The 25,528-nt window shown below is 37.3% G+C and overlaps 1 protein-coding gene across 1 annotated transcript; it reads right to left on the minus strand.

Annotated features, from left to right (window-relative positions):
- Positions 1–4,092: 4,092 nt before the first annotated feature.
- Positions 4,093–25,512, minus strand: snx30 (sorting nexin family member 30). The gene is made up of 9 exons (XM_055209207.2): positions 25,372–25,512; positions 19,443–19,631; positions 19,014–19,124; positions 17,841–17,999; positions 14,674–14,863; positions 14,250–14,449; positions 13,345–13,431; positions 9,129–9,281; positions 4,093–4,852 (listed from the first exon to the last, which is right to left on the minus strand). The coding sequence occupies exons 1-9, from the start codon at positions 25,510–25,512 to the stop codon at positions 4,781–4,783; spliced, it is 1,302 nt and encodes a 433-aa protein (XP_055065182.1). The 3' UTR covers positions 4,093–4,780.
- Between the last annotated feature and the right edge of the window lie 16 nt (positions 25,513–25,528).

A 25,528-nucleotide genomic window follows, 5' to 3' on the forward strand; every position in this document is an offset into this window, starting at 1 on the left:
GTTGGCTGAAGTGGATCTTCTGTTACTGGCACGACCTCTTCTGGGATGCAGACTGAACCTGACTTGGATGGAACAGTTTCAAGAAATGTGTCAGTCACCACTAGGGTGGCCATTTCCATAACACCAAAAAGGAGGACACTTTGCGGCATTTAGTGAGGCAAGAATAATTGCATAGGACTCTGGTGTACTCGCAACTACAATGTACTTGTAATACAATTTTGTCCATTATATCTATGGTATCATGATACAGTGATTCTGAAAAAGCCTACTCTATAATTGCCGGACAGTTTGATGTAGACCTATGTGTAAAAGAAGAGGCAAAAAAGTGTTTGTTCAAAGAATTTGTATTGTTTCAAAAAAAGTCTTGCAAAGTGCACAGTGCCTGAAAACACAAAATTTTTGGACTTCTGGAAAAAAAAACAAATAATCTGGCAGACTGGCACATTAGATGAATGGGCTATGTGAAAATGCTGCATTAGAGATCAATTTGGCTTAAGAGGAAACGAGTGTAGCCTATATATATTTGCTTCATTAAATACAATACACAGTAAACTAGCTGCATCAGATTTGTGAACACACATAAGACTACATAGAACACATAAGACTAATGTACTCACCAAATAGTTGATTGTCTATCTGCAATACTTCTGCCCTTTCCTGGCAGCATCCAAGAGTTTTTTGTTTCCAATAAAACTTCTTGTACTTTTTTTTTTATTTTGCAATAAATTCATGCTCTTTTGTCCATTCCGGATTAAACGAGGTCTGGCGTTTCGGCATGTTAACGTGATGATATGACGTAGCCAGCACATGGAGGCTTGTTTACGTTTTTAACCAATGATATTTCAGATATTTATTTGACACCGTTTTCGGCCAATCGTTTGTTTGACTAGAGATCTTACGGCATTACGCTCTGCTGCTGTGTGCGACGTCCTAATAAAGTTTTTAGAGCGGGTTTTATGCTGATTAAGCAGCGCAACCCCAAAAAAGAGGACAAATAAGCGTCCGGCTTGAAGCTGCGCCGGACGCCGGACAGCGTGCTTAAAATCCGGACTGTCCGGCCAAAATCCGGACGAATGGCCACCCTAGGTGTCTTGCTAATTGCCTATAATTTCCAACTTTTGTCTATTCCATTTGCACAAAAATATGTGAAATTGATTGTCAATCAGTGTTGCTTCGTAAGTGGACAGTTTGATTTCACAGTGTGATTGACTTGGAATTACTTTGTGTTGTTAAAGTGTTTCCTTTATTTTTTTGAGCAGTGTACAAGTTTGTCAGAGACCATGTCAAAGGAAGTGTTTAAATCATTACGCAGAAACACCCCCACCTCATCTTCCTCATTTAAGTTCATAGATAAAGAGGGAGAAGTGTGTAGATATTGACATGAGGTACCCAGAGTTACATCTGGAGTTGCTTTAATGTTAAATGTCTGTCATTTTCTTTACTCTGAGTCTGATCACAATCCTGATCTGAGTCTTGTGCACACGTAGAGTCTAAGGATTTTATAATGTGTTGCCTCGTACAAGCTGACAATTGTCTGGTTTTCTTCATGTTGTATGTCAGTGGCTCAGAATAACCACTTAAAGTTTAAATCATCAGCATTCCCTTTTGTTGATTCACCTTCAGGAAAAATATTTTTTTTCCAATATCCAGAACATATGACAGTGTCTTTTTAACAACAATTTCTTGTGTTCCACCTCCATTGGGTCTTCTCAGTAGCGGAGTGGCCATCGGGAGAGTCGGGACTTTTCCCGGTGGGCCGGTAGTGTTTTGGGGCCGCGCGATGGCCCGGTCTGATAATAATTATACGTTACGTCGTAATAATTACGAGTTAATATTAGCAAAAGTATCTGGGGCCGCGGCAGCCTGATCTGCGGCCGCTTCCCGCTGGTCGAACTGTGCAGCCTCTCTCTCTCTCTCTCCCTCTGCTCAACACAGTAGGCTATAATACAAGCGATCGCTCAACCCGTTCAACAGGTCAAACCATGTCTAGGATTTTCACAAATATAGGGGGATCAGTGAGCGGCCCCTCACCAAATGGAATCGCCCATCTGCCTCTCATGTAAAAAGCTGCTGAACACACCTCTTTTTCCTCGTCACATTTTGGGAATCTAACTTTGCAGTATCACATTTTATATTTCCTACTATAAGATTATATTAACAGACGAGAGTATTCAACTTAAATATATAAATATCCTCATAACATTATTATTTCTCAAAACTTTGACAAAAATTATTTTCAAATGAACTGTATTCTTACAGTTATTCAAAGATGCACACATTATTCCAGATATGATTTGAATATTAGACGAAATTATATAATATCTACATATAAATTAACATTACAGCATAATGAAATGAATAAAAAGACAAGGAAGCAGGATTGGCATGTAAATTGTATTATTATTAGCGGGAAAAAAAGCAATATTACTGAAATAAACTCTGAGGTAATGCGCCAAACACGTTAAAATAAATAAGCAATAACCGTGAAAAAAAAAACATTATTATCTCTCAAAACTTTATATGACAAAAATTATATTTAAAGGAAATATTCTTACAGTTATTCAAAGATGCACAAATTATCCCATATTACTCCGTTTATGAGCACATTCATCTCTGGTCTCGCTCTGTTATGTAATAGCTGATTGAGGCACGCATCTCCGTCTTTCAACCAGGTATCATTTTGTATAGTTACTCATTTAGGAAAATTAGCCATGATTTAATGATTTAATTATTATTATGAAAATGTTTTTTTGGGGGGGCAAATTGATTACGATTTGTATTACCCTAGTTTTACTACAAATAGGCTACGAGACATTTTTTTTACCACGGAGGGCCGGTGGTATACGAAATTTCCCGGTAGATTTTTTGGTCCCACTCCGCCCCTGGGTCTTCTTACCTGTTTGTAGCTACAATTTTGGTAGTGCATCCAGCCAAGCTCAGTTTTCCTTGTCTTGGTTTCAGCATTTTTATTGCCATGTCCATACTTTTTTTTCTGATTGGAAATTACTGGTAGATTCATTTTTTTCTCTAAATCGGCTAATCAATTTCTGTTTTCTGTCTTAATTTCCATTTTCTTCTCTATTAAACTCCAGCCAGTTTTGTGCAAAGACCCTGTCACCATATTGAGGAACATACATTGACAATTCTTTATCATTCAGTCTGGCAACATTAGGATCAATCTGAAACACATCAACATAACATTTTAGTGTTGTATGCCTGCATCCAGCTGGGAAGATAAAAAGAGCATTAATATGCCTGATTTTTAACATTATGTATATAGTAATAATTACCTCCTTTTTATTGTGGTAAAACCATTTTTAGTGTATTGATAACTATCAGCAAAACCATTTTACTACACTAACCATGGCTTTTTGGTTTTAACTGAAGTAAAACCATGGTTAATTTTCAGGCTATTAGCCTAACCCACGGTGTTCATATTCATAGTACAATGAGCTGTGAAACGTCTCGAAACTTAAAGCAGATTTAGTTTACAAAAAACAGACAGTCAAGAGCTTACATTTGATCTTCGTTTATAGTAAAAACTGAATTCAGCATTATTACCGCTAACATGCGTACTCAAGCTTAGGATTCCAATAACCACAACACAGGATTAACATAATTATATAGCAACTTGCCTTATCTTCCTCCATTTTTGTGAGGTTCTCCTCTGGAACACCCCTCTCTCTTAATGCGGAGATAAAGTCCATCTTTTTCAGTGGGTATTACATTATTGATTGTGGCGGAGAAGACGATGCATCGTGTGTGTACAGTACCAGCAGTCAATTGAAACCGCCCCAAACCCCCCAAAAAATCCGTCATCGGATTCTTATTATGTCGAAATCTCAAGATCACGAGAAAATTAAGTCGTGATCACGAGAAAACAAGCAAGCAAAAAAATAACAGTGCACAGCCTCGCTCGGCTTCCGTAAATATGTGACCTTTAACACAAACATAAGTAGTTATGTATTTATAAAAACATTGGATGTGATCTCCCTCCTGAGTTTCTGTTGACAGTATAAACTACTAACCTAGATGACAGAGTTAATTATAATAACCCCATTAAGACAAGTACAAACAATTATGACACATATGTTCTCATAAATATTTAATGAGGTCAAGTATATCTAGCAAAACATCATTTCAACTCTGTGACCTTAATTCAAAGTATGAGAAAGCTGCCATTACAGGCAAGCATGATGCCAATGTCCAAGGATTCTCTGAAAAAAGCAAAAATGTCTGAAATAAAAAGTCCAACTTCAATTACACATCTTTGGCAAGAGGAATGTTGGCAAACCTTCAGCTAACTTTTAATTGATTAAAAAATATATATATACGAAAACACTGACATATTTGTTCCTTTAACCAGGCAGATTTGAAACAAGCATTTACAAAAGAATTATTGGCAAACATTTCACTAAAAACACCAAATTTTTGACACCACCGAAAACTTCCCCTTTCCTGTCTTTCCCTCCATGCTGCAAACAGTTCAAGTTCTCAGAACCGTTGTTGTTCAGATCTGGCACTGGCTGGAGATGAGATAAATGACATCTTCTTGCAAACACTGCCAGAAAGAGAGGAAGGGGGTTTGGATGGGGTTTCACAAATAGAGACATGTTACAAAATGGATTTCTTGTAGCTTGTCCACTCCGTTTGCGTCCCTTTTCTGGATGCCCCGTTAAATATATTTATTGTGGTGGAAAAGGTCCAAGGGCACACCCTCCTCACAGGGTCATAAATTTCTTAGCTTAGAAGTTGCAGAGGAACCTGATGAAATATATGTTCAGTTTGTTTCACATTTTGCTTCCTGCTTGTCTTGTAACTGCAGAATCAGGGACTCCCATGCTGCAAGGCACTATGGGATAGAAGGACAACAGAAAATCATTATTAAAGCCTTGTTCTTCTATGACGACACATGCACTTTATGTTTAAATTTCATTTCTCATCTCGGTCAATGCTCCAAAGAAATTACATAAGCATGTTTTTACAACTTTTTCATTAAAACCCTCTGATTATCTCATATGTAAATAGGTGAGCATCACAATCAAATGCCTGATTGTTAAGAAAGCAGTAGTCTTTGATTAAGCCTTGATAATTTAAAACTAGTAGAGTCTACTGTGACTAGAAAACAATGGTATCAGTACAACACACGGATTCACCAGTAAGAGTCTTGGAAACTTAAGTTTTGCGAGTTTCCATAAATATGCAACTTAGTATATCTGCCTCTACTCAATTGCACCAGCTCAGACCATAGATAAGGAACATAGAGAAAATACTCAGCAATGATGCTGAACATAGCTGAATTTGAACATAGTTTGTCTTAAAGCATATTAAAAACACCACAGACATAAACATCAATAAAAACTTGATTTTCTCCACAAAGGTGACGTTTTTCCTTTGTTTTCAAAGCTTTGATTCTGTTAACGGTGTGCAATATAACATGTTTTGTGTGTGGAAAAAATGCAGTATTTTTCATAGAATTTACTTTTCCTTATACAGCTGTTTTCACTGTCCTAAAAACATGCTGATGACTTCCTTGTTTTATGAAGTCCCTCCTTCAGAAATACAAAACGAGTTTTGATTGTGTAGCTGGCCCAGTGTGTTGTGATTGGGCAGCAGCTTAGCACACATAGTCAGAGAAGGTCATGTCAGATTGAGGAAGCTGTCCTGAGCAAGGACAAACAAAGTGTATTTTACTCAGTGATGAAAATAACAGCGTCTTGATGGCATGGCAACAAAAACACTTTACTAACGCAACTCTTCCTCTTCTCCGTGGAAGCACAACAAGGTCACACCGTATTCCTGTAGGCGGAGGTTAGTCAAAAATTTAGAATGCCAGTTATATGTCGTCATATAACTGGCAAGTAGAGGACTGAAGTCCAAACCAGCCGTTCTCTGTAGTCCCTGAAAAGCGAATTCTGTTGAAGAAAATATATTGATTGGCATTGAACTTAGACCTATATAATTTTGCAGGTATATTTATGCTCTGATTTGATTCTTACTAGGACTGGTTGTTAAATCCCTAACTTTCAGCACAAAAATTGAAGATGTCATCTTGGGTGGAGTGGAATTTACACATAACTCATGGTGCCACCAGTGCGACACATCTTCAGTTGTGTGCCCAACCTCATTGGGTATTTCAGCCACTTATCACAAGACACCCTCTGCTGGGGTTGGCCCACCACAGGTTGATTAGACCCGGGTGTGTGTCGCACGATGGTGGTACCAAGTGATCATTTGGCAGTCCATGTTGTGTCCCTACATTTCAGCCACAGCCAGTGGCTGCTCCATTCCGCTGCAGTGGCAAGTTCTTTGACTGCCCTCCATTGGGACTGCCCTCTGATCCCTACTTACTTCAAGCGCCTTGTGGTAGAGTTGGCTACAAAACCTCTGCATCCCACCCCCACTGGCCACACCTTCAGATTCCATTCCCACCCCTCTGCTTCAGCTGCTAAATTGGCATATCGCAGCCTCTTTTGTTCAAATGCCTCATCGATGGCATCCTCCCATGGGACAGTCATTTCAACAATGAAGACACGCCGGCAGGACTTGGACCAGAGGACAAGGTCTGGGCGCAGGTTGGTTGTTGCTATTTCGGGTGGGAAGATGAGCCTCTGATTAAGGTCTACCTGCATTTCCCAATCCCGGGCTGCATTCAGGGGGCCAGAGTTTGGGAGTGATGGCTTAGTCCACTGTTTCTCCCCTTCCCGCATGAAGGTTATTCTCCATGGAATGGCAGTCTGGGCATTTAGAAGCATGGTATTGGTGGTTACCCTCTTGTTCTCAAGTTCGGCAGCCAAGCACCTTAGCACTTAGTTGTGGCGCCAGGTGTACCTTCCTTGAGTTAGGCTGGTCTTACATCCCACCAAGATGTGTTTGGGGGTTGCTGGGGCTGCACACAGGGGACAGCCTTGGTCCTCTCCATACCAAAGATGTAGCTTGGTTGGGAATGGCAGGACATCATAGGTGGCTCTGATGATGAAACTTATCCTATTGGCCTCCATGCCCCACATCTCACTCCATGTGATTTTTCTCCTGTCCACGCCATCCCACTTCATCCAACAACCTTGCTGGACTTGGGAGACAGCCTTGGCACAGCTGGCTGCTTCCTCCTGGTGGCGCACCTCCTCCACCACCATGTGCCCCCGCTCAATTGGAGTAGCCTTTTGCTATGTGGGTGTTGCTGCTTCCAATCCAAGGCCTGCTCTGCCTTATTGGACATGCCCCACTATATCCCGGTGTCTGAGGGCAGCCTTTCCCGCTGCCGGCTTCCATTTCCTCCCATTGCCAGGGTAGGAGCAGCGCCTCTGACGACTGGATCCCAGGATTCGAGTCATTTCCAGCCTTGATTTGGCACATTTGTACTCCTCCACCAGGCTTGAGATTGTCAGGGAGAGGGCTCCGTTGCCATACAGGCCAATGCTAAGGCATCTCGGCAGTCCAAAAAAGTTTACATACACCTAATTCTTTATACTGCACGATTTTATATAGACAATCAAATTAAAGTTTCTGTGTTTTGGGACAGTTGTTTGTGATTAAACTGTTCATTAATTATTCTGACTTTTTTGAAAGCCTGCTGTGTGCAAGAAGTGTGCAACTATTTCCTTTGCTTAACCTACCATTTTTACACTGCTACAAGTACCTACAAATTCCTACAAGTACTGGCAGCAGACAGCATAGAAATGTTCTTGCACATTTGCATTTTACAATTACAACAATGATTTATAACTTATTTTTTTAAATAATATTTTTATAATAACAATATTTCAAGAAACCAGTCATTTTATGACTGCTACTATATAACTACATACACTACACTACATAACTTTCATAGTTACTGTCAACTGTTTATGTAGTGTCCTAGAGCTAGTGAACTAAATATTCATTTAATATCTGAAAATTCAGACCATAACAACAACAATGCAATACTATAGACCTGACAGAGGTTTTTTAGATTTTCTTTGAATGTTTGAGACCTGAATGGGTGAGGGTGTAGGTTGGCTTAGCGTAACCTCCCTTAAACTAATGATCTCTCCTTTCTGCTTCCCTTTCCTGTTTTGCAAAACATTTTTATGTTTATCTACAAGAGCCAATATAGAGTTTCAAAATACTCATACAAGCCATCCTTTTAAAATCGTGCGTCTATTTCAGGTCATAATAAACATATGATGAGCACACAGAGCTTTGTCTCGTATCACTTTATGGAGGATTGAAAGGAGATTGGGAAAATGTAAAAATAAACTTCAAGAACACAAGCTCGTTCTTTGTGTCATACGTCATTACGCCAATTCCACGAAATTGCACATGCGCAGAGCAACACAATCAAGTATTTACCTGTCCTTCTGAGCGAATCAGAAAAGGTATAAACCACCCCTGTCAAACCAATTAGACTTTTAATCAGTTTGGGTCTTTTAATGTCAGGTGTTTGTAAACTTCTAGACCAGTGGTTCCCAAACTTTTTCAGCGTGTGGCCCCCCTTGTGTACAGTGCATTTTTTCACGGCCCCCCGAAAGAAAATTTATGACAAAACAGTTTTAAAATGTAATATTTTAATTAAACAAAACATATAAAATTGTACCTAGTAGTGCTGTTGGTTAGTTGGCTTATTCTTTTTTAGGTTTAATTACACAGAATTCATGATAAATCAATGTATTTTATAAAACTGGGGGCCCCCTGGCCCCATCTCGCGGCCCCCCTGGGGGCCTCGGCCCACAGTTTGAAAACCAATGTTCTAGACAGTATCAGAAACATCAACATATCTATTAAAACAACTCAGGTCTTTTGATTTTTGTAAAATTAACAACCCATCACTTGACCTTCAGCTTGCTTGGCTTGAAATTTTGCAGCGCTGTGTCAGAATTTGGCCTAACAACAGGACTAAAATCTGAAAGAAATTCCCATTCAAGTTCTTCAAACCATAACTGAGCAATTTCAGGAAAACAGTCATCCTAGATCAACAAAGAACAATCAAAGATCTTTCTGTACAAAGCAGATTCCTCACATTTTTATGCAATAAATATGCATAATAAATATCAATGTATATTTTAAACCAGCATCATGAATAAAGGTCAGGACTCAAGTTTTAGTATACAAGTCTATCTTTCCACTTGATGTTTAGCTCTGGTTCTTACCTTCTCGTAGTATTGGATGTTTTTGTCGGCCATGCCCATCAGCAGCTGTCTAAAGTCCTGCCGTTTGTTGTTCTGCCAGCGGTCCCAGTCAGCCTTCAGGTCAGCGTTGAAGCACTCCACACGATCCTGACATTTCTCCACATCAGTGGGTACCTGTAGGACAACAATATCATTTAGACCAGGGGTCGGCAAGTAACTTTGGCCGCGGGCCAATATTTTTTTTAGCCAGTAGATGGCGGGCCGACTGCTGTTGGCACACTTACGTCTTATTTCGAATTGGCCTAGTATAGGTTATCTGATCTTTTGTCAAGAAACATTGTCTTTATTTCCTATTTAAAATACGAAAGACGGCATTAAAAATGGCTAAAAACATGGTTATGGGTCTGTGTATCATTCGTTCAATCGTTAATTAAATTAAAAACAAAAATGAAAAAATTAACCACCACGGGTTTTCTGATTGTGTGCTCAGATAAAAAATTAATTACTGGATTAGACAATTTTTTTATTTAACACCTTTATAGGCATAATACTGTATATAAATGAAATCATTTTAAACAGATCAAGTACTATTAGTGGTAACATATTACAGGCATTTATGCTCTCATGAAAGACTCTTACAGTCCGACTTTTGAACTGTATTCATTTTTTTATTAATATTTATCCGGGACACACACATACACACCTAAGGTTTAAGGAGGTCTCCGCTTTTTGTCCAGCTCCGACAAGGTTCTATTCAGTAAACCGCTTAAAATAAACTTTGTGTTCACCCGCTTTATTTCCCGACCTGACGGGTCCGCAAAACTTAACGTTAGATCTCCTTCCCAGAATCTCAAATTCAAATGTCTCTAACGAAAAGAGAGAGATGAAGTAGCCTATAACAATTATAAATGTTATACAAAAATTGTGTTCGTGCCAATATAAATATTATTTTAACATTGTATTGTTAGCAGAGAAAAAATGTCACAGAAAAAATAATGAAATATAAATAATAAATTAAATAGGACAAACCAAGCCTCTCACTCAAATTTCTAACCAACATAAACCGAAACCATTGGTTGCAGAGTTGCTGTTCAAACAAATTGCTGAAAATCCTCATTTGCCAAATTTATTTTTAAAAGGAGGTAAAGATCAAAGAACTATGCGTTAGGAAAATTAATAATGGCTTTATTTTAATAGACATGTAAAACCATATTTTGGCGGATTACTTTCATTTTTTTAACGAATTTACCTGCCCCTTTAGTCTTAATAATTAACGGTAAACGAACTTGACTTGCTGTTCTCGAAGGCAGGTCGAACCTAAGGTCGGGCTCGAGCCCCAAGTTCAAGTAACAGAACAGAACAGAACAGTAGATTCCTTTAAAATCTATGTTAAAAGTGTAATAGTTAAAATATTACTGCAGTAAAAGAGTTTATTTTATCATATTTCGTAGTGGTTTCTAAAAGCCTGCAATTACTTTTCAGTAATTTGCGATGTCACGGAGTTTAACGTCTTCACGCGTGACGCATTGACATGATTTACGAGGTAAATTTGCAAATGATTCATGAAGTCAAACCTCTGCAATTATTTGATTGATTGTGTTTTAGAAGTATGTTCAAAATCTAATGACAGTTATGATCGCGGATCGCTGGAAGAGAAAGAGCGGCCGGTTAAGATTAAACTAGCTATTATACGCATTTTTTTCAGGACATTCTTGCGAGCCGGTGGCAACTTGTCCACGATGCAAATATTTTTTATCAGGTAATACATATTATTTGTCAGTGTGTTATACGCGAATAAATAATAATGAAAAAAGTTCAAAAGTCGGACTGTAAGCGAATGAGACTTTACCGGAAAGGTTTCTATTCAAACCCTTATTAAAACCCTTATTAAAATGTAATCTGTTAGTAGCCTACCTGATCTGTTTAAATTTATTTCATTGGTATATGTCTGCTAAGGTGTTCAATTAAAATCTGTCCGAACCCGTTTTCATTCATTTTTGTTATTTTTGATCTGAGCGCACATTTTAGTTCAGGAAATAAATAATAGAAAAACAAGTCGTTTTTCATTATTTTTTTTGGTTTTGATTTGAAAAAACGAATGAAGGAATGATACACGAGGCCATTTTTGTAAACTGTTATTTTAAAATAAAAAAGTCTGATTAAAAAAAAATAAAAAAACGGATTTCAAATTAATCCGGCGGGCCAGAAAATATTACTGGCGGGCCACTTTTGGCCCGCGGGCCGCCTGTTGCTGACCCCTGATTTAGACAATCATTATATTTGATTTGCTGAGTAAAGGAAGTCAAACACTTAGTACGGCATTAAGGTGAGAAAAGAATGGGGTTAATTGAACTATTCCTTAAAGCAGGGTTTTCTTATCTGAAAAATGATATAATCTGTGACTGGGAAAAATATGATCTAAACAGTAAGTTTTGTGACCCATTGGACCACTACTATATGCTAAGTGGATTCAGTGTGATGAACAGGAACCATTGGCTTGCATGGAAATCAAGATCTTTTGTTTGTTAAATAACAACAGCATCAAAAAGCAATCGCAGAGCAAACATTGTAGTTAACGGCCCTTTGCTTTGTGTTGTTTTAAAAATTTGTCCCATGGTAAAAACTAATTGAGGGACCCTGCTTTATAAAATATTGAATTATTAGCTTAGAAACATGCCTATTACAGAAACACAAGACCATGGCCGTACACAGAATTTCATAAACACAGAGCTCTGAATATGTATTTTGCTAGGAAATTCTGCTTTACATATATGCATTTAAAGAGATTAGAAGACCAAATAACTATAACTATATCAGATAACTGTCGTTTTAAAACATAGACTGTAAAAAAACCCATTGGTTTGTGAAGATCGTTTTTGAAGCCTAAAGTAGGCATTGCCTGCAGTTGCCATCTTGGTCGCGCGTCACCGCGAATCACTTGCGGATAACCGAAAATGGCTAAAGAGGCGGGAGTCAGGACGTTGGTGAAGCTGAGGTTTCTACTGTAAAGTTGGGCATTTTAACATGGAAGTCTATGGGAATTGACTCCCTTTTGGAGCCAGCCTCAAGCGGCCAGTCGATGAATTGCAGTTTAAGTCACTTCCGTACTGACTTCATCAGAGAGATCATAACGTTGCCCCTGGGTTTAAAACCATATCAGTTGGCAGTAAATTGAGCCAAAGAACAAATATATACAGTGCCCTCCATTAGGACAAAAATGCTACATTTCTTTCTTTGCTGTGAGGTCAAGAAATGTCTTAAAATCACAAGGTGAATATGAGACAAATGGTCACATTTTATGTCACTTGTTTTTTAAACACACACAATTTACCAACTCAATGAAACAAAACATTTGTATTCCAACTCTTCTATCTAATGTGAACACATTGAGACAATTGTCTGACAAGTGATTAACTGTGTCCCGATGCTTTAATTGTTCACACATAAAAAGCAGAAAATGTCTAGTATCAGTTTGATCCATTGCTTCTCAGTCTGAGTCTTTGCATGTGGTGACAATATGCTGAAAAATGACACCATTAATGTGTCATTGTCTGTGTTTTAAGTTATATCTTTAACTTAAAGAATTCACACAAAAGTGTATTAGTTTACACTCCTGATTGTTAGAATTGATTATTTAACATTTCTTATCAAACACATAATAAGACATAATATTTAATGTTTGCTTACGTTCATCTTGTCTCATACTTCCACTAACTGTCAGCACGTTGCACTTTGGAGTTTAAGTGATCTGTGCCTATGCCTGGTGTTTGATTCGATTGGTCATCTCTTAATCATTTTGACATAAGACTTGTTTGACCCAATGGGGCGCCATGCAGACCTATTGCGTGTGACATCACAATACCGCAAGATTGATAACATAATGAGTCATCTACTCTCGAAAAGCTCTCTCGATGCTGTAATATTACGTGCCAATCGGTCTGCGTCGCGCCACAAAGCAGCCAATCAATCGCTGAGCCAAAAGACAAATGCTTGGCCACCAAAGTAAAGTTAATAACAGGCAATTTTACAACTTCTATTATAAACACGAAACAGAAAATTACAGAAGTGGTAATGAATATTTGTCAGAACCGTGTTCATAAAGATACCACAAAGATTCATCAACATCAATTCATTTTAACAAATTTGTTATGACTTATCATTGCTGTTGCTACCAGCCATTAGAATTGAGTGTAATTCAATCTGTTTCATATGACAGTTAGTGATGAATGTAACTTACTGGCGTCTTTTTGTCCTCTCTGAACACGACAGCCTCTAGCTTTGTTTCGTATTCAGCCTGGACCTGATCTCTTTTTTTAAGAACATTCTTCATAGAAAACAGAAGATTTTAGTGTTTAAAAAGCGTTTGGGTCAATGACTAAACAAAAAAATCTTTCAGAAATTAACATCTTTCAAAAAATGGCTGAATGTCAGGATGTGAGAGAGTGATTTTCCATGCAGACTGCATGAATTTTTCCTCAAATTTGTGTGTAGTAGAAAACAAGTTAGAAATTTGCATAATACAAAGAAAGGGGAAAAACAGGTTGAAGAAAAAAAGAGGAAACCGTTAAGAAAACAGTTGAGACAGTGCAAAAAAAACTATGTCTACATACAGCAATGCCACATCAAAGTAATGCACATTGGGAAATCTGAGGCAGATATGGCCCAGAAATGTTTTGTTATCCATATTAAGCCATAACCGTAAAACTGCAGTAAAATATTCTAAAATTTATTTTAACATGATTGTCTTTTTTTGGTTACAGTAAACATTCAATAGGTTGAGCCTCTTAAACATTTCGCAAAACTTGAGAAATAAATGTGTTCAAATATTTTTATCTCTACTATTTATACATCCCCAATGCCATCACCATGAAACCCTAAACTACGGAGAACACTGAAATTTTACAATTGAAGACTTTAATGGCTTTATATTGGGGGTTTCCTTTTTATTCAACATATACACTTTATTTTAATTAGTGTCAGACCTATGACTGTTGTGCTGCTAGTACACTGCTGTACAAGATGCAGTATTGTTCAGTAGCATTGAATGAAGGAGACTCTACCAGTCAATCTATATGAATAATAATCTCTTTGAACACAGAGGTGGATATAAATATTATAAAGTCTCAGCTGAAAACAGCTTACCTTCATAGACTCAATATAGAGAACGTATTCTCTAAGGACGGGAAGAAACTCTTCGCTCATGTCCTCTGTGAGTTCATCAAGGGCACTGGAGCAGTTGGAAACACACCCTGCAACCCCTTCTAGAGGTTCATGTAATTCCCCCTCAAAAGACGCCCAGGAAGAGTACACAGGACCATATTCCCTCAGTTCCATTAGGTACTCTGAAGAGAATTAGGCAAAAGCTGGTTAAAATCCCATTCGTTTTTTTCACTTAAACCTTTTAAGATGTGACCCTGTCTGTGAAATCCAGGTTATAAGGTGCTATTGTTTTTTTACATTTTTTAAATTAGTTTATTTATGTACACATTGTTTACTATAATGTATCTTTGTATTTCCAGTTTGGATTCAAAATGAGGTGATCATTTTTCCTGGTGGAGGTGTTTACCTGACTGCTCCTTGATAATTCTCTGTGCTATCCTATCAAGGGTGCCCAGCTTCTGTGTGAACACGTCCAGATACTCGCTCATGGCTGCAAACTCCACCGGGCGCATCCTCAGTTTATAACCTCCAGTCACATATTTCACAGATTCGCCCATTTTAGTCAGCAGAGCAAGGCCTTGACGCTTATTCAAATCCTTTAAAGACAAGTATATCAAATTTGGTAACACTTTAGAATGGGGAACACTTATTTATTATTAAAGAGTAACTAAACCCTAAACCAACTTTTTTTTTAGTTAATGGTCTGTAAGAATGATGCTTTATTAGTGCTGTTCATTGATTTTAATACGTTTTTGACATTTGGATATAAAGTGTTTCAATACTACAATATATGGTGTAAAAACGTCTGAGTGCTGCCTTCTTCAGGTTGAACGGTGGCCACTGCAGTTGAATTTTCCTATTGGATGTTGGGTCCAAAAAGTAACTCGTGACGTAAGCCGGTTCAAGCTCACCACGCCCTCGTTACGATGTCACCACACACACTTGGTACAAGCTTAGTTTGTCCCCTCTATCTCTGTTGGGATCTGCCCACTTTTCTCGCATTTTTCAAATATTGCCAGTGGGTGGAGTCAGGCTCTGAACAGGGGTTTAGTTACGCTTTAATTATGACTTTTGCCTCAGTAAACTCCCAATTTACTGCTAATTAATAGCTAATAAGGTAGTTGTTGTAGCCGTTAGGTTTAGGTATTAGATTGGGTTAAGGGATGTACAATATGGTCATGCAGAACAATGCATTAATATGTCCTTTATAAGCACTAATAAACAGCCAATATGTAAGCTAATAAGACACTAGTTAACAGTGAGAATTGGTCCCTATACTAAAGTATTACCTAAAATTTAAACCCCATCGGGCCAAGAGTATGCATGTTTGCTATATTCAATAATATATATTCCAAAGATTTGCTGGAAACAAAGGCAATTGATATTCCCAAGCAGCAATCAAAACATCTGGATCTGTTTTTTTTTATTTTGAGGGTCATAAACAGCCATTAAGGGTTTAGTTAATAATTTTTCCAACATCTGCATTCCAACACAACACCAGAAGCACTTTGAGTAACTACACATCGCTGAAACAGTAACAGCTACATTTATAATTCCAGGCTTCATGTTTCCAATTAGACTAAAACAAGACATAAAACATACAGTGGTGTAAAAACTTGTTGCCCCTTCCTGATTTTTGGCATGTTTGGCGCACGTTAAAGTTGCAGATCATCAAACAAATTTAAATATTAATCACAGATAACACAAGTAAACCCAACATGCAGATTTTAAGTTAATATTTTTATTATGATGGGAAAACAAAATACAAACACACATAGCCCCGTGTAAAACGCTCACTTGTAGCATTGTGTTTTAAAGATGCATGTACTATTAAATGACCATAACTTGCTCAATTTTATACCAAATTCCAAATGGTTTGGTTTCTTACAAATGTTATTAACGTGGCTATAATTCTGGATGCTTTAACATGTTTCATTACATTTTTTTTTAATTTTAAGTATGCAGTCTCATAGGTACATCTTTGCCGTTATAACAACCCAAACCGTTCTAAAATCGATAGAAAATTAAGCAAGTTATGGTCTACAATGCTACGAGTGAGCGAGCGCCCTGTGGCAAGACGGCCGCCAAATGCGGACGTTCCACTCAATTGGCCAGCAGTGCGGGCGAGACATCTAGCCTTTATACATATCTATGACCCTTAGCACCAACAACTGCAATCAAGCGTTTGCAATGAGTCTGTAAAAGCACTTTTGGAATTTTGCCTCACTCATCTTGGCAGAATTGTTGTTATTCAGTCACATTGGAAGGTTTGAGCATGAACTGCCTTTTTAATTTAGGTCAGAACTTTGACTAGGCCACTCCAAAGTCTTCAATTTGTTTTTCTTGAGCTATTGGGAGGTGGAATTGCTGGTGTGTTTTGGATCATTGTCCTCCTGCAAAACCCAAGTGTGTTTCAGCTTAAGGTCACAAACATAGGACATTGTCCTACAGGCTTTTTTGGAAGACAGCACAATTCATAGCTCCATTTATCACAGCAAGTTTTCCTGGTCTTAAGCAGCAAAACAACCCCAGACCATATTTTACTGTTGGTATGATGCTCTTTTTCTGAAACCCTGTGTTACTGGTCACTTCATGCGTTTTCTCTGATCAGATAGCTATCCGATCGTAAAAAGACCAGGTGTAAATGCCATCCGAAACGTTTTCAAGACGGATTTAAATCCGATCGCTCAAACCACTTCATTTCAGACGAAACTCGACAAGTGTAAATACATCTGGTTGATGAAACCACGTATGTCAGTGCATAACTCCTTCCAAATGCAAACACGTCACCCGGAAGTTAGCCAGCAAATAGGCAAACAAACAAAGACGACACTCTTGTTGCTTTATGGACTGACGACAGCGGGTAAAAAGGTTCCTAGTCCAATGTAAAACTCAAATAATATTAAACAAGGAAATAAAACTTTGAGAGAGAGAGTTTTGTGAACCCTTTTCCCCGTCATCGACCTGTACGTTAAATCACAGCGGCGTCACTCTCCTGCTGCTCTGAACTGCGGGCTTCAGCTCATGCCGAGCAAGGAGACGCGCATCCCCTGCCCAACATACAGTAAAACATACAGTAAGTGCTGCTTTCTGTTGCATAAATGTTGTCTTAAGTTTTTTTAAGGCGGAGTAATCAATAGTTCAAATCAATATTTGCATTTTGAAGAGTTGAAGATCGGATTCATAGGTGCATTTATGTGGCCAAATGTAAATGGAAGCGTTTTAACAAATCAGATAGCTATCCGATCAGAGAAAACCCATGAAGTGACCAGGTGTAAAAATACCCTAATATTTGATGATCTGAAACATGAAAGTGTGACAAACATGCAAAAAAAAAAAAAAAACAGGAAGGGGTCGACACTTTTAAACACCACTGTAACTGAAAATGTATGAACCAAATCGTAACTTTAAATCAGTGAGCTTAGTTTATAATTTAGTTTTTAACGGCAGTTTGAATTCAGGCAAATTATTTTGTTTGTCGAGTTATGTTAATGTGTTAATGTGTTAAAACTAACCTTTTAAATGTCATATACTGTCATTAAATGCTGTACTTGTGTAAGAATATTGAAGCACCTTTGCTGAAAGAAAGGCATTGAAGTGTTCGTTGAAAGAAAGAACCGGATGGTCTGCTACACGTTTGAGGAACTTGTCCAGTGCCTTTCTCCTGGTCTCCACAAACTCTTCTGAAAAACGGTCCACCACTCCCTTCATAACAAACTTCTCAGGTAGAGGCTAAATGATTACAGGAAAAACAAAAGCAGTTTGTTACATTTTAAGCTTTTCTTTAAAAGCATGTACAGTGACAAGAGTAAGTATGTGAACCCCTAGGAATGAACTGGTTTTCTACATTTTCCATAAAATGTGATCAGATCCTCATCTAGGTAACAACAATAGACAAACACAATGTGCATAAACTAACAACACACAAATAATTCTAGTTTCTTGTGTTTTTTTAAAAGACACATTACACATGCACAGTGCTGGAGGAAAATCTAAGTGAACTCATAGACTAATTACTTTAAAGGAAGCTAATTTGGGTCAGAAATAAAATGAGTTCAAAGGACTGGTTTAGTGAAACTTTGATAAAAAGATACTTAAACATTTTAAGATTGCTTTCCCCAAGAAGCATCAGCTCTTATGAACAATACCTCGCAAGAAGGAGCTCTCTAAAGCTTTGTTGTTGCACTCCATAAGGCTGATAAGGGATTAAAACAATCCCAAAATGTTTAGACATCCATCAGTCGACAGTTAGACAAATGGTGTAATACTGTAGCTAGTCTTTCTAGAAGTGGGCACACAGCCAAGATGACTCCTAATGCACAACCCAGAATACTCAATGAAGTAAAGAAGAACCCACAAGTATCAGACATCATTGGAACTTGCTAAAATCTCTGTTTATGTGTGTACCATACACAAGTCTTTAAACAGGCACAATGTCTATGGCAGAACACTACGGGGGAAGCCGCTACTCTCCCAAAAAACATTGCTGTGGGCACCTTGGCAAAACCTAGTGACACTGGGAAAATATTTTATGGACTGATAAAACAAGAGTTGAATTGTTGGGGAAAGATACTATGGTGCAAAAAGGGCACAGCTTACCAACATCAAAACATCATTCCAACAGGGAAGTTTGGTGGAGGGAACATCATGATTTGGGCATACTTTGCTCCCTCAGGGCCTGGACCACTTGCCATCATTGAGCGAAAAATGAATTACCAAGACAGTGCAGGGTCTTTCTCTACCTACTGGAATAAGGTGGGTGGGTTGACTGTCCTCCAGCTTGTTCCTCAGCCAGTCAAAGTCCTGGTAGCGTCGTCTTACTGAGTATTCGGGCAAATCGAACTCTGTTCTTGAGGTCTGTAGATTACACAGAAGTACAAACAGGTCAAAAAGTAACTTACTGGTAATAATGTTGTAAAAACATTCATCAGGGATTACTTTTGAGTTGACTGTTACTGCTTTTAGGACTTTCAATAACATGGAACCGTTGGATTTGCATTTTATGAATCGCCAGTAACCAGTTAAGGATCCTAGTGTATAAAACTTTGCTTAGGATGACATCCTTAAAGTATGCATATGCAAAAAGAAGGCGAATTTTGTGGCCTCAATGTGCACAACGTTTTCTTTATAAATCCATGATGTCAAAGACATTGATAATTTGAACTGCCATCTGACCTTTGTACACACTCTGTAGGTGATATAGGTCTCCATAGTGGACACGTGTTTTTTTGGGTCATCTACAGTCACAAACAAGTCGCGTGTCTCTCCGTCCAAATCATCATCTAACTGAAGTCGGTTTAACAGTGAAGAAGAGGAGGCAGGGCTTGATGTGTCAACTGGGGTCCCATTGGGTAAGCTCAGGTCCTAGGAAACAGCAAAAGAATTCATGAGCAAAACATTCATATTCATGCATAGAAATGAAAACATAAAATTAACAATAAGTTTAGAAATGTACACACACAAATTCCTCAAGATTACAAAAAAATGATTAAACTTTCAGAGCTCTAAACAAGTTCAAATCCTTTCTTCTAGGAATCGTAAGTTATTGTCTTTGAATAGGTTAAAATGTGTTAAATAGCTATTTTCAAAAGCCCAAATGTCAGATTAAAAATAGTGCATTAACCATGTACAGGGCTCAACGCAAAAAAAAATATATACCGGCCCGGTCAGGCCAGTGGTTCAGGTTTTCACTTGCCCTGCCAAAATTTTCACTGGCTCCACCAAAAAAAGATTTCAGTGTCACATATTTAAAAGAATAATTCAAAAGTCACATATAATTGTATACATATACATTTTATTCATTATTTGTTAAGACAATTGGGAATTTTAAATGTAAACTCTATTTTTGAAATTGCACAATACTCTCAACAGGTTCAATAGTTCCAAGGATGTCAGCTTTTCTCATGATCTTCGAGGTTTTGTTTACGGTAGTTGCTTGTTCCAACAAAAAAGGCTGCTGACTTGTCTGCTTTACCTGGAAATTGATGGCAAACTGTGCCAAACATTGCATTGTTTCTTTCATTGTGTTTTACCCAAGTAAATGCCTGCTTCCAAGAATTTTTCGTTTGGCCTTATAATTAGTGGGTGCTGCCACCATCTTAACTGACATATCATTGTTATTATGCGATCAATGAATCTGGTGTTCGCTCAGAGAAAAGCTGTTACTCAGAATACAAGAAGGAGGTGCGGGGTTAGTTCACGTCAAGTCACAGCTTCCAGTGGTGACACCATATAGGGAGGAAGAACAGATGTAAAGCAACACAAACTGAACTAAGGATGAGAAAATCAGGTATCCCAAGGCTTTTTTTTAACATCCATACTGATATCGCATTTATACGGTATCGACCGAAATTTAGAAGTATACCGGCGGCGATAAAAATTTTGGCTATATCATCCAGCCCTAGTTGCGCCCCAGACACACAAACATGACACACACACAACGAACTCAGTTATGATTTTTTATTTTGTTAAATAAATGATATGACTAACAGTGAAATAGTACAACTAAAAATTTTGTTTTGTATTCATTTGCATTATATATTTAACTTTTTTGTAACATTAAAGTAGCTTTCTTCTCTAGCCAATTTGGGGCTAGTGACCAGCCATCACTGCCCCCCTGCCTATCGTCCGTCGCGATGGTTTAACATAACCATCTTCAACTGCCAATTTAGGGGACATTGCCCAACCCTAGTGACCCTACTGAGTTGAGCCCTGCATGTGTTATCTCCACATGTGTCAAGCCATGTGTAATATTCGAAAAAATCTTTCAAAAAAGTATGCTATTTATTACTTATTTTCCATTTAGGTTAAGAACTAATTCTTTATAATATAAGTTTTTATAATTAATATAATCAATCATTTAGAATGATAGAATATTTTATGTGGGGGATAATGTATATTACGCTACATTGTATTAGCCTGAAGAGGTTTATCTTGAAAACAACCGGCTTATATGTTATCCAACTTATTACACAGCTACCTGCCACGGTTAGTTTGCTATTGGACATGGGCACAAAATATTGATTTGAAATATTTTATAAGCTAATTGGTAAAACACAAGAAAACAAGCAATTTAACAATCCTCCAAGAAAACTTTTTTGATTTGCATCGGAGCTCTTCATGTATTTGTAAACATGAAGCTATATGCTTAGATATGAACCAGATGTTAAACATTAGGACATGAAATGAAAACGCTTTGAAAGTGGTGAAATTAAATATACTTTACATCCTATTAACGGATCAAGCATTTAGGAAACTGTGACAGCTTTTTCATGATCACATGCCCAGACATTTCTCTGACCTTCTTTTGCATGATCTGCAATCATGAGGGTTAGTCCACTGCCAAAACACTTTACTCAAAATATTCACAGAAATCTTGTATGTCCCTTTGTGACATGCAAAAAAAATATGCAATATTAAAACCTTATATTTTTTCCAGATTTTTCATGACACATTCTCTGACGCTGTCCAGCAGTCCAAAACAGTCCTTTACTATCAGAACGATCAAATATGATCCAAAACACTGGCAGCATTTGTCTTGACCAGAGGTTCTCAACCTTTTCACTTCAAGGCAAATTGTCCAAAACAATATTTGAAGCCCCCCCCCCCACACTTAAGTTTGCCATAACTAGACAGACGTATGTATGTTTGTTACAAAAACTACCAACCATTAGAAAATGTCCTCGACTTTTTGTTGTTATAGTTTATTTTAATGCTTGCTTTGTTATATTTGTAATCATTTTAAGTCACTTTGAGCCCCCTTGTGCGATATTAGCAAAAAATTTAAGGGTTTTTATTTTTTAAGTAGCTGTTGTCCACACCTCCAAACATATTATCTTAACTGGACTCCAAGTGTGCTAAAACCTGACTCCAATTAGCTTTTTTGAGGTCATAAACACAACTCCATCAATTAATTAATGTTAACAATAAAGTACATTTACATATCAATTATGTCAATTGATAAATAAACGTATCACTCTCTTTCACTTACTAGATAATATGAGATGAATCTCAATTGATAATAAATATGTGTGCAATCTGTTTCTATCTGTTATACCCATTTACTATAGCATTTGAAAATTGTCACTTAAAGGCGGGGTGCATGATCTCTGTTGTTGACATTTGAAATCACCTAAACAAACACCCCGCCAAATCATGCACCCCACCTTTAAGTAACAAATGATGCCAGTCCTGCGCTAAATAATAATTGATTATTTACTGAGGGACAGAAGTTATCCATGACTGCAGTCTCTGATAAACAGTGCATTTAACCTGACCCACAGAATGACACACAGGTGACACAGATTTCATTAGGTGACACCCATTGGGACACAGACACAGATATTTGGATATACTAAATGATACAGGATATATTAGAACATGTTACTATGGGCACTAATGTAACATTTCTATTCTCCACTTCTGTCACAGCTGATCCTAATCATCCTAATTTTTAGTGTAGTGTACTGAAAAACATTAAATGAAATTATTGAAAATCTTTAAGGACTGTAAGGAAGCTTTAGATTTAAAAAGGGTGCATAATGACTATCAGCAAATGTTGAGAACAAAGGTGATACAGCATCATACAATGAAAAGTCAAAAAATTAAACAGGGTTACCCAAAGGGTGTTAACTATTTTTAGGAACATACAGAAAAGGAGCATAAGTAAAATAAGTATAATAGTGAATTTTATCATAGTGCATTTTATGCATACACAATGCAATCATATTAAAATAACTGTAAATAAGTCTTTTAATGCACTTTATGTGGCACAAAAGATATTTATGATGAGTACATATTTAAAATCAAAAATAAAATCAGATTATTTTACAGGCTATTCATTTAAAGATGTGTATTTTCGTTGAGACGCATGTAATATTGGACTTGATTAGATGGGGTAAAATGGGTTTTTTACATGTATTAGTTAATTCATTCATTAATTCGCACACTTCTAAACCAATTCTAAAACATTAATTTTGCCAGAAATCGTTGGTTTATAATGTTATTTCTCATTTAAAAACCTTTAAGTCCTCTGCCGTTTCCATGGTGACTCGTGAAATCTGTGATCCATAAAAAAATGCCTTTATGTTGATATCGTAAGCGTGCGTAACTCTGGGTTACTTTCTATTTTTTCTTTTTTTATATATATATTATTAAAGTTAATATATTAAATATAGTTATGCAGCCCTAGTTACAGGCATGTTGTGAAAATAAAATAATATGGGCTTTACTTCAATTGCTCAGCCGTGCAGACAGTATTAGTATTAGTGTATTAGAGCCAGACTCACACCTTAAAGTAAATGCAGTTGTCAATCCTAAACATTTGAAAGTATGAATGAGACTAAAGTTATTTTCTTACTATGATCAATTGCTACAGATCACATCAAAAGGCATATCTAGAGATCATACAATCGATGCATTTGGACAACTGTCTGAATGTCACTAAAATAGATTAAATCAAGATCAATGCCTATATAATATTTTAATGTTGAGTTGATAATATATACCAGCATTCTATACATTTTACAGAAATAAAACAAACATAATACGGCAGCAACTATGAAAAAAAATGTACAGACTAAAATGAGCAATAGCAGTCCAGTAGTCCAAAGACGACTCTCTTGTGTCATGTACAAAAACACAATAAACAATACACTCAGTGGCTTGTACCAAACCGAACACTGATCTTTTGTGTGCAACTGTGTCGTAATGGAATGGAGACATAACACACAGTTCATACTAATACCCTACTGCAGCACACAACATTTTCATATATATTATAATCTGAAGCGAAGTTTACTGTCATTTCACCTAGGATTATTGAATGCACCAGATTCTTAATGTCTACCAATAGTTCAATAGTACAACCCAGTCAATGTATAAACAACGAACAACGTTTTCAACTAACCTGCCCACAACTCGGAACGCAAAAAAATTGTACCCGACCCCTTCCTGGCCTGCATTTTGGATCAACCCACGAATCACTGGTACACCTAGTCAACCATTTACTCACCCTCATGGCATCCCAGGTATATATGATATATATATATTCCTTTAATCAGGAAGGTAATATTAATATGATTTTATATTGAAATGTTGTCATATTAAACTCTCATTTGTTACTAAAAATGGCAATACACATTTAAGTAATCCAAAAATGTAAATGTAAACCAGCAGATCCAGAGCGATTAAAGGACAAGTTCGGTATTTTACACTTAAAGCCCTGTTTTCAGATTGTTTATGATGAAATAGAACGGCTTTGACTGAAATTTAGACATATGATGCTGGCCCGAGAATTTTCGGGTGTTTGTTGTATCAGCCCCCACCTCTACAATGGGTTTATAGGTGCACTGGAACAATCCTTCCTAAAATGCATTAAACTTTCATTTACAAAAACGTGAAACTCATCGAGTGGTCAGGGGTGTTTACTGATATGCTCACACAAAAATAGCTGCAAAATATTCTTTCCAAGCTTCACCATTTTGAATATCATCTAAGACGACAACATGACAGCATTTTCATATAATATTAAGTTCACCTGAAGAAAGGGAGTCAAATGCATCTGAAATAGCATAAGTGTGTGTAAAAAGATGTATTATTTTGGGTGAACTGTTCCTTTAAATTTAAAACAATCAAACATAATACTGAAAAGGATGGAAATATTAATACACTCTGACATAAGACCATAAAAGTAAATGACTCCAAAATTCATAAATCCCAGCATTTGCATGATGTTACATCAAACAACCATGACAACATGTTTTTAAATGTATTTTTCATATATTCTATCAATAACATTAATCTGTTCACTTGTGTATTGCTTTTGTATTGGTAAAAACATTACTTTGAGCTCAGTAAAGCACGTTAGTTTATGAAAAATTATGTGCTTTCAGCAGAGATAAATTAGACATCAGTAGTAGTAGTCCATCTTTGTTTACTGTCTGTTCATAAGCTATATATACCATACATAGGATTTCTGAAAATCAACGCTGCAAGGCATCTGTGGTGCCCCAAACCGCTGCACGAAACATTGATGTCAGCCAAGTGATTTCAGCTATCCCTAGGGTGCCCGTTATGTTTTGTAATTCAGCCCTGACAGACTCACCTTCTCTCCAGTGCTGTTAGTGTTCAGTATATCAGGGCTGCAGCTGCGCACTGCCTCCTCCGCGGACAGCGGGTGACTGATGTCCTGAAGGGATTTCTGCCCGGATGACGGCAATGATCGAGGTGTGCCACCGGTACTCATCGCGCTGATGGCGATT

Source organism: Misgurnus anguillicaudatus, chromosome 12, assembly GCF_027580225.2.
Source record: "Misgurnus anguillicaudatus chromosome 12, ASM2758022v2, whole genome shotgun sequence".
In the NCBI taxonomy this organism is placed as follows: domain Eukaryota; kingdom Metazoa; phylum Chordata; class Actinopteri; order Cypriniformes; family Cobitidae; genus Misgurnus; species Misgurnus anguillicaudatus.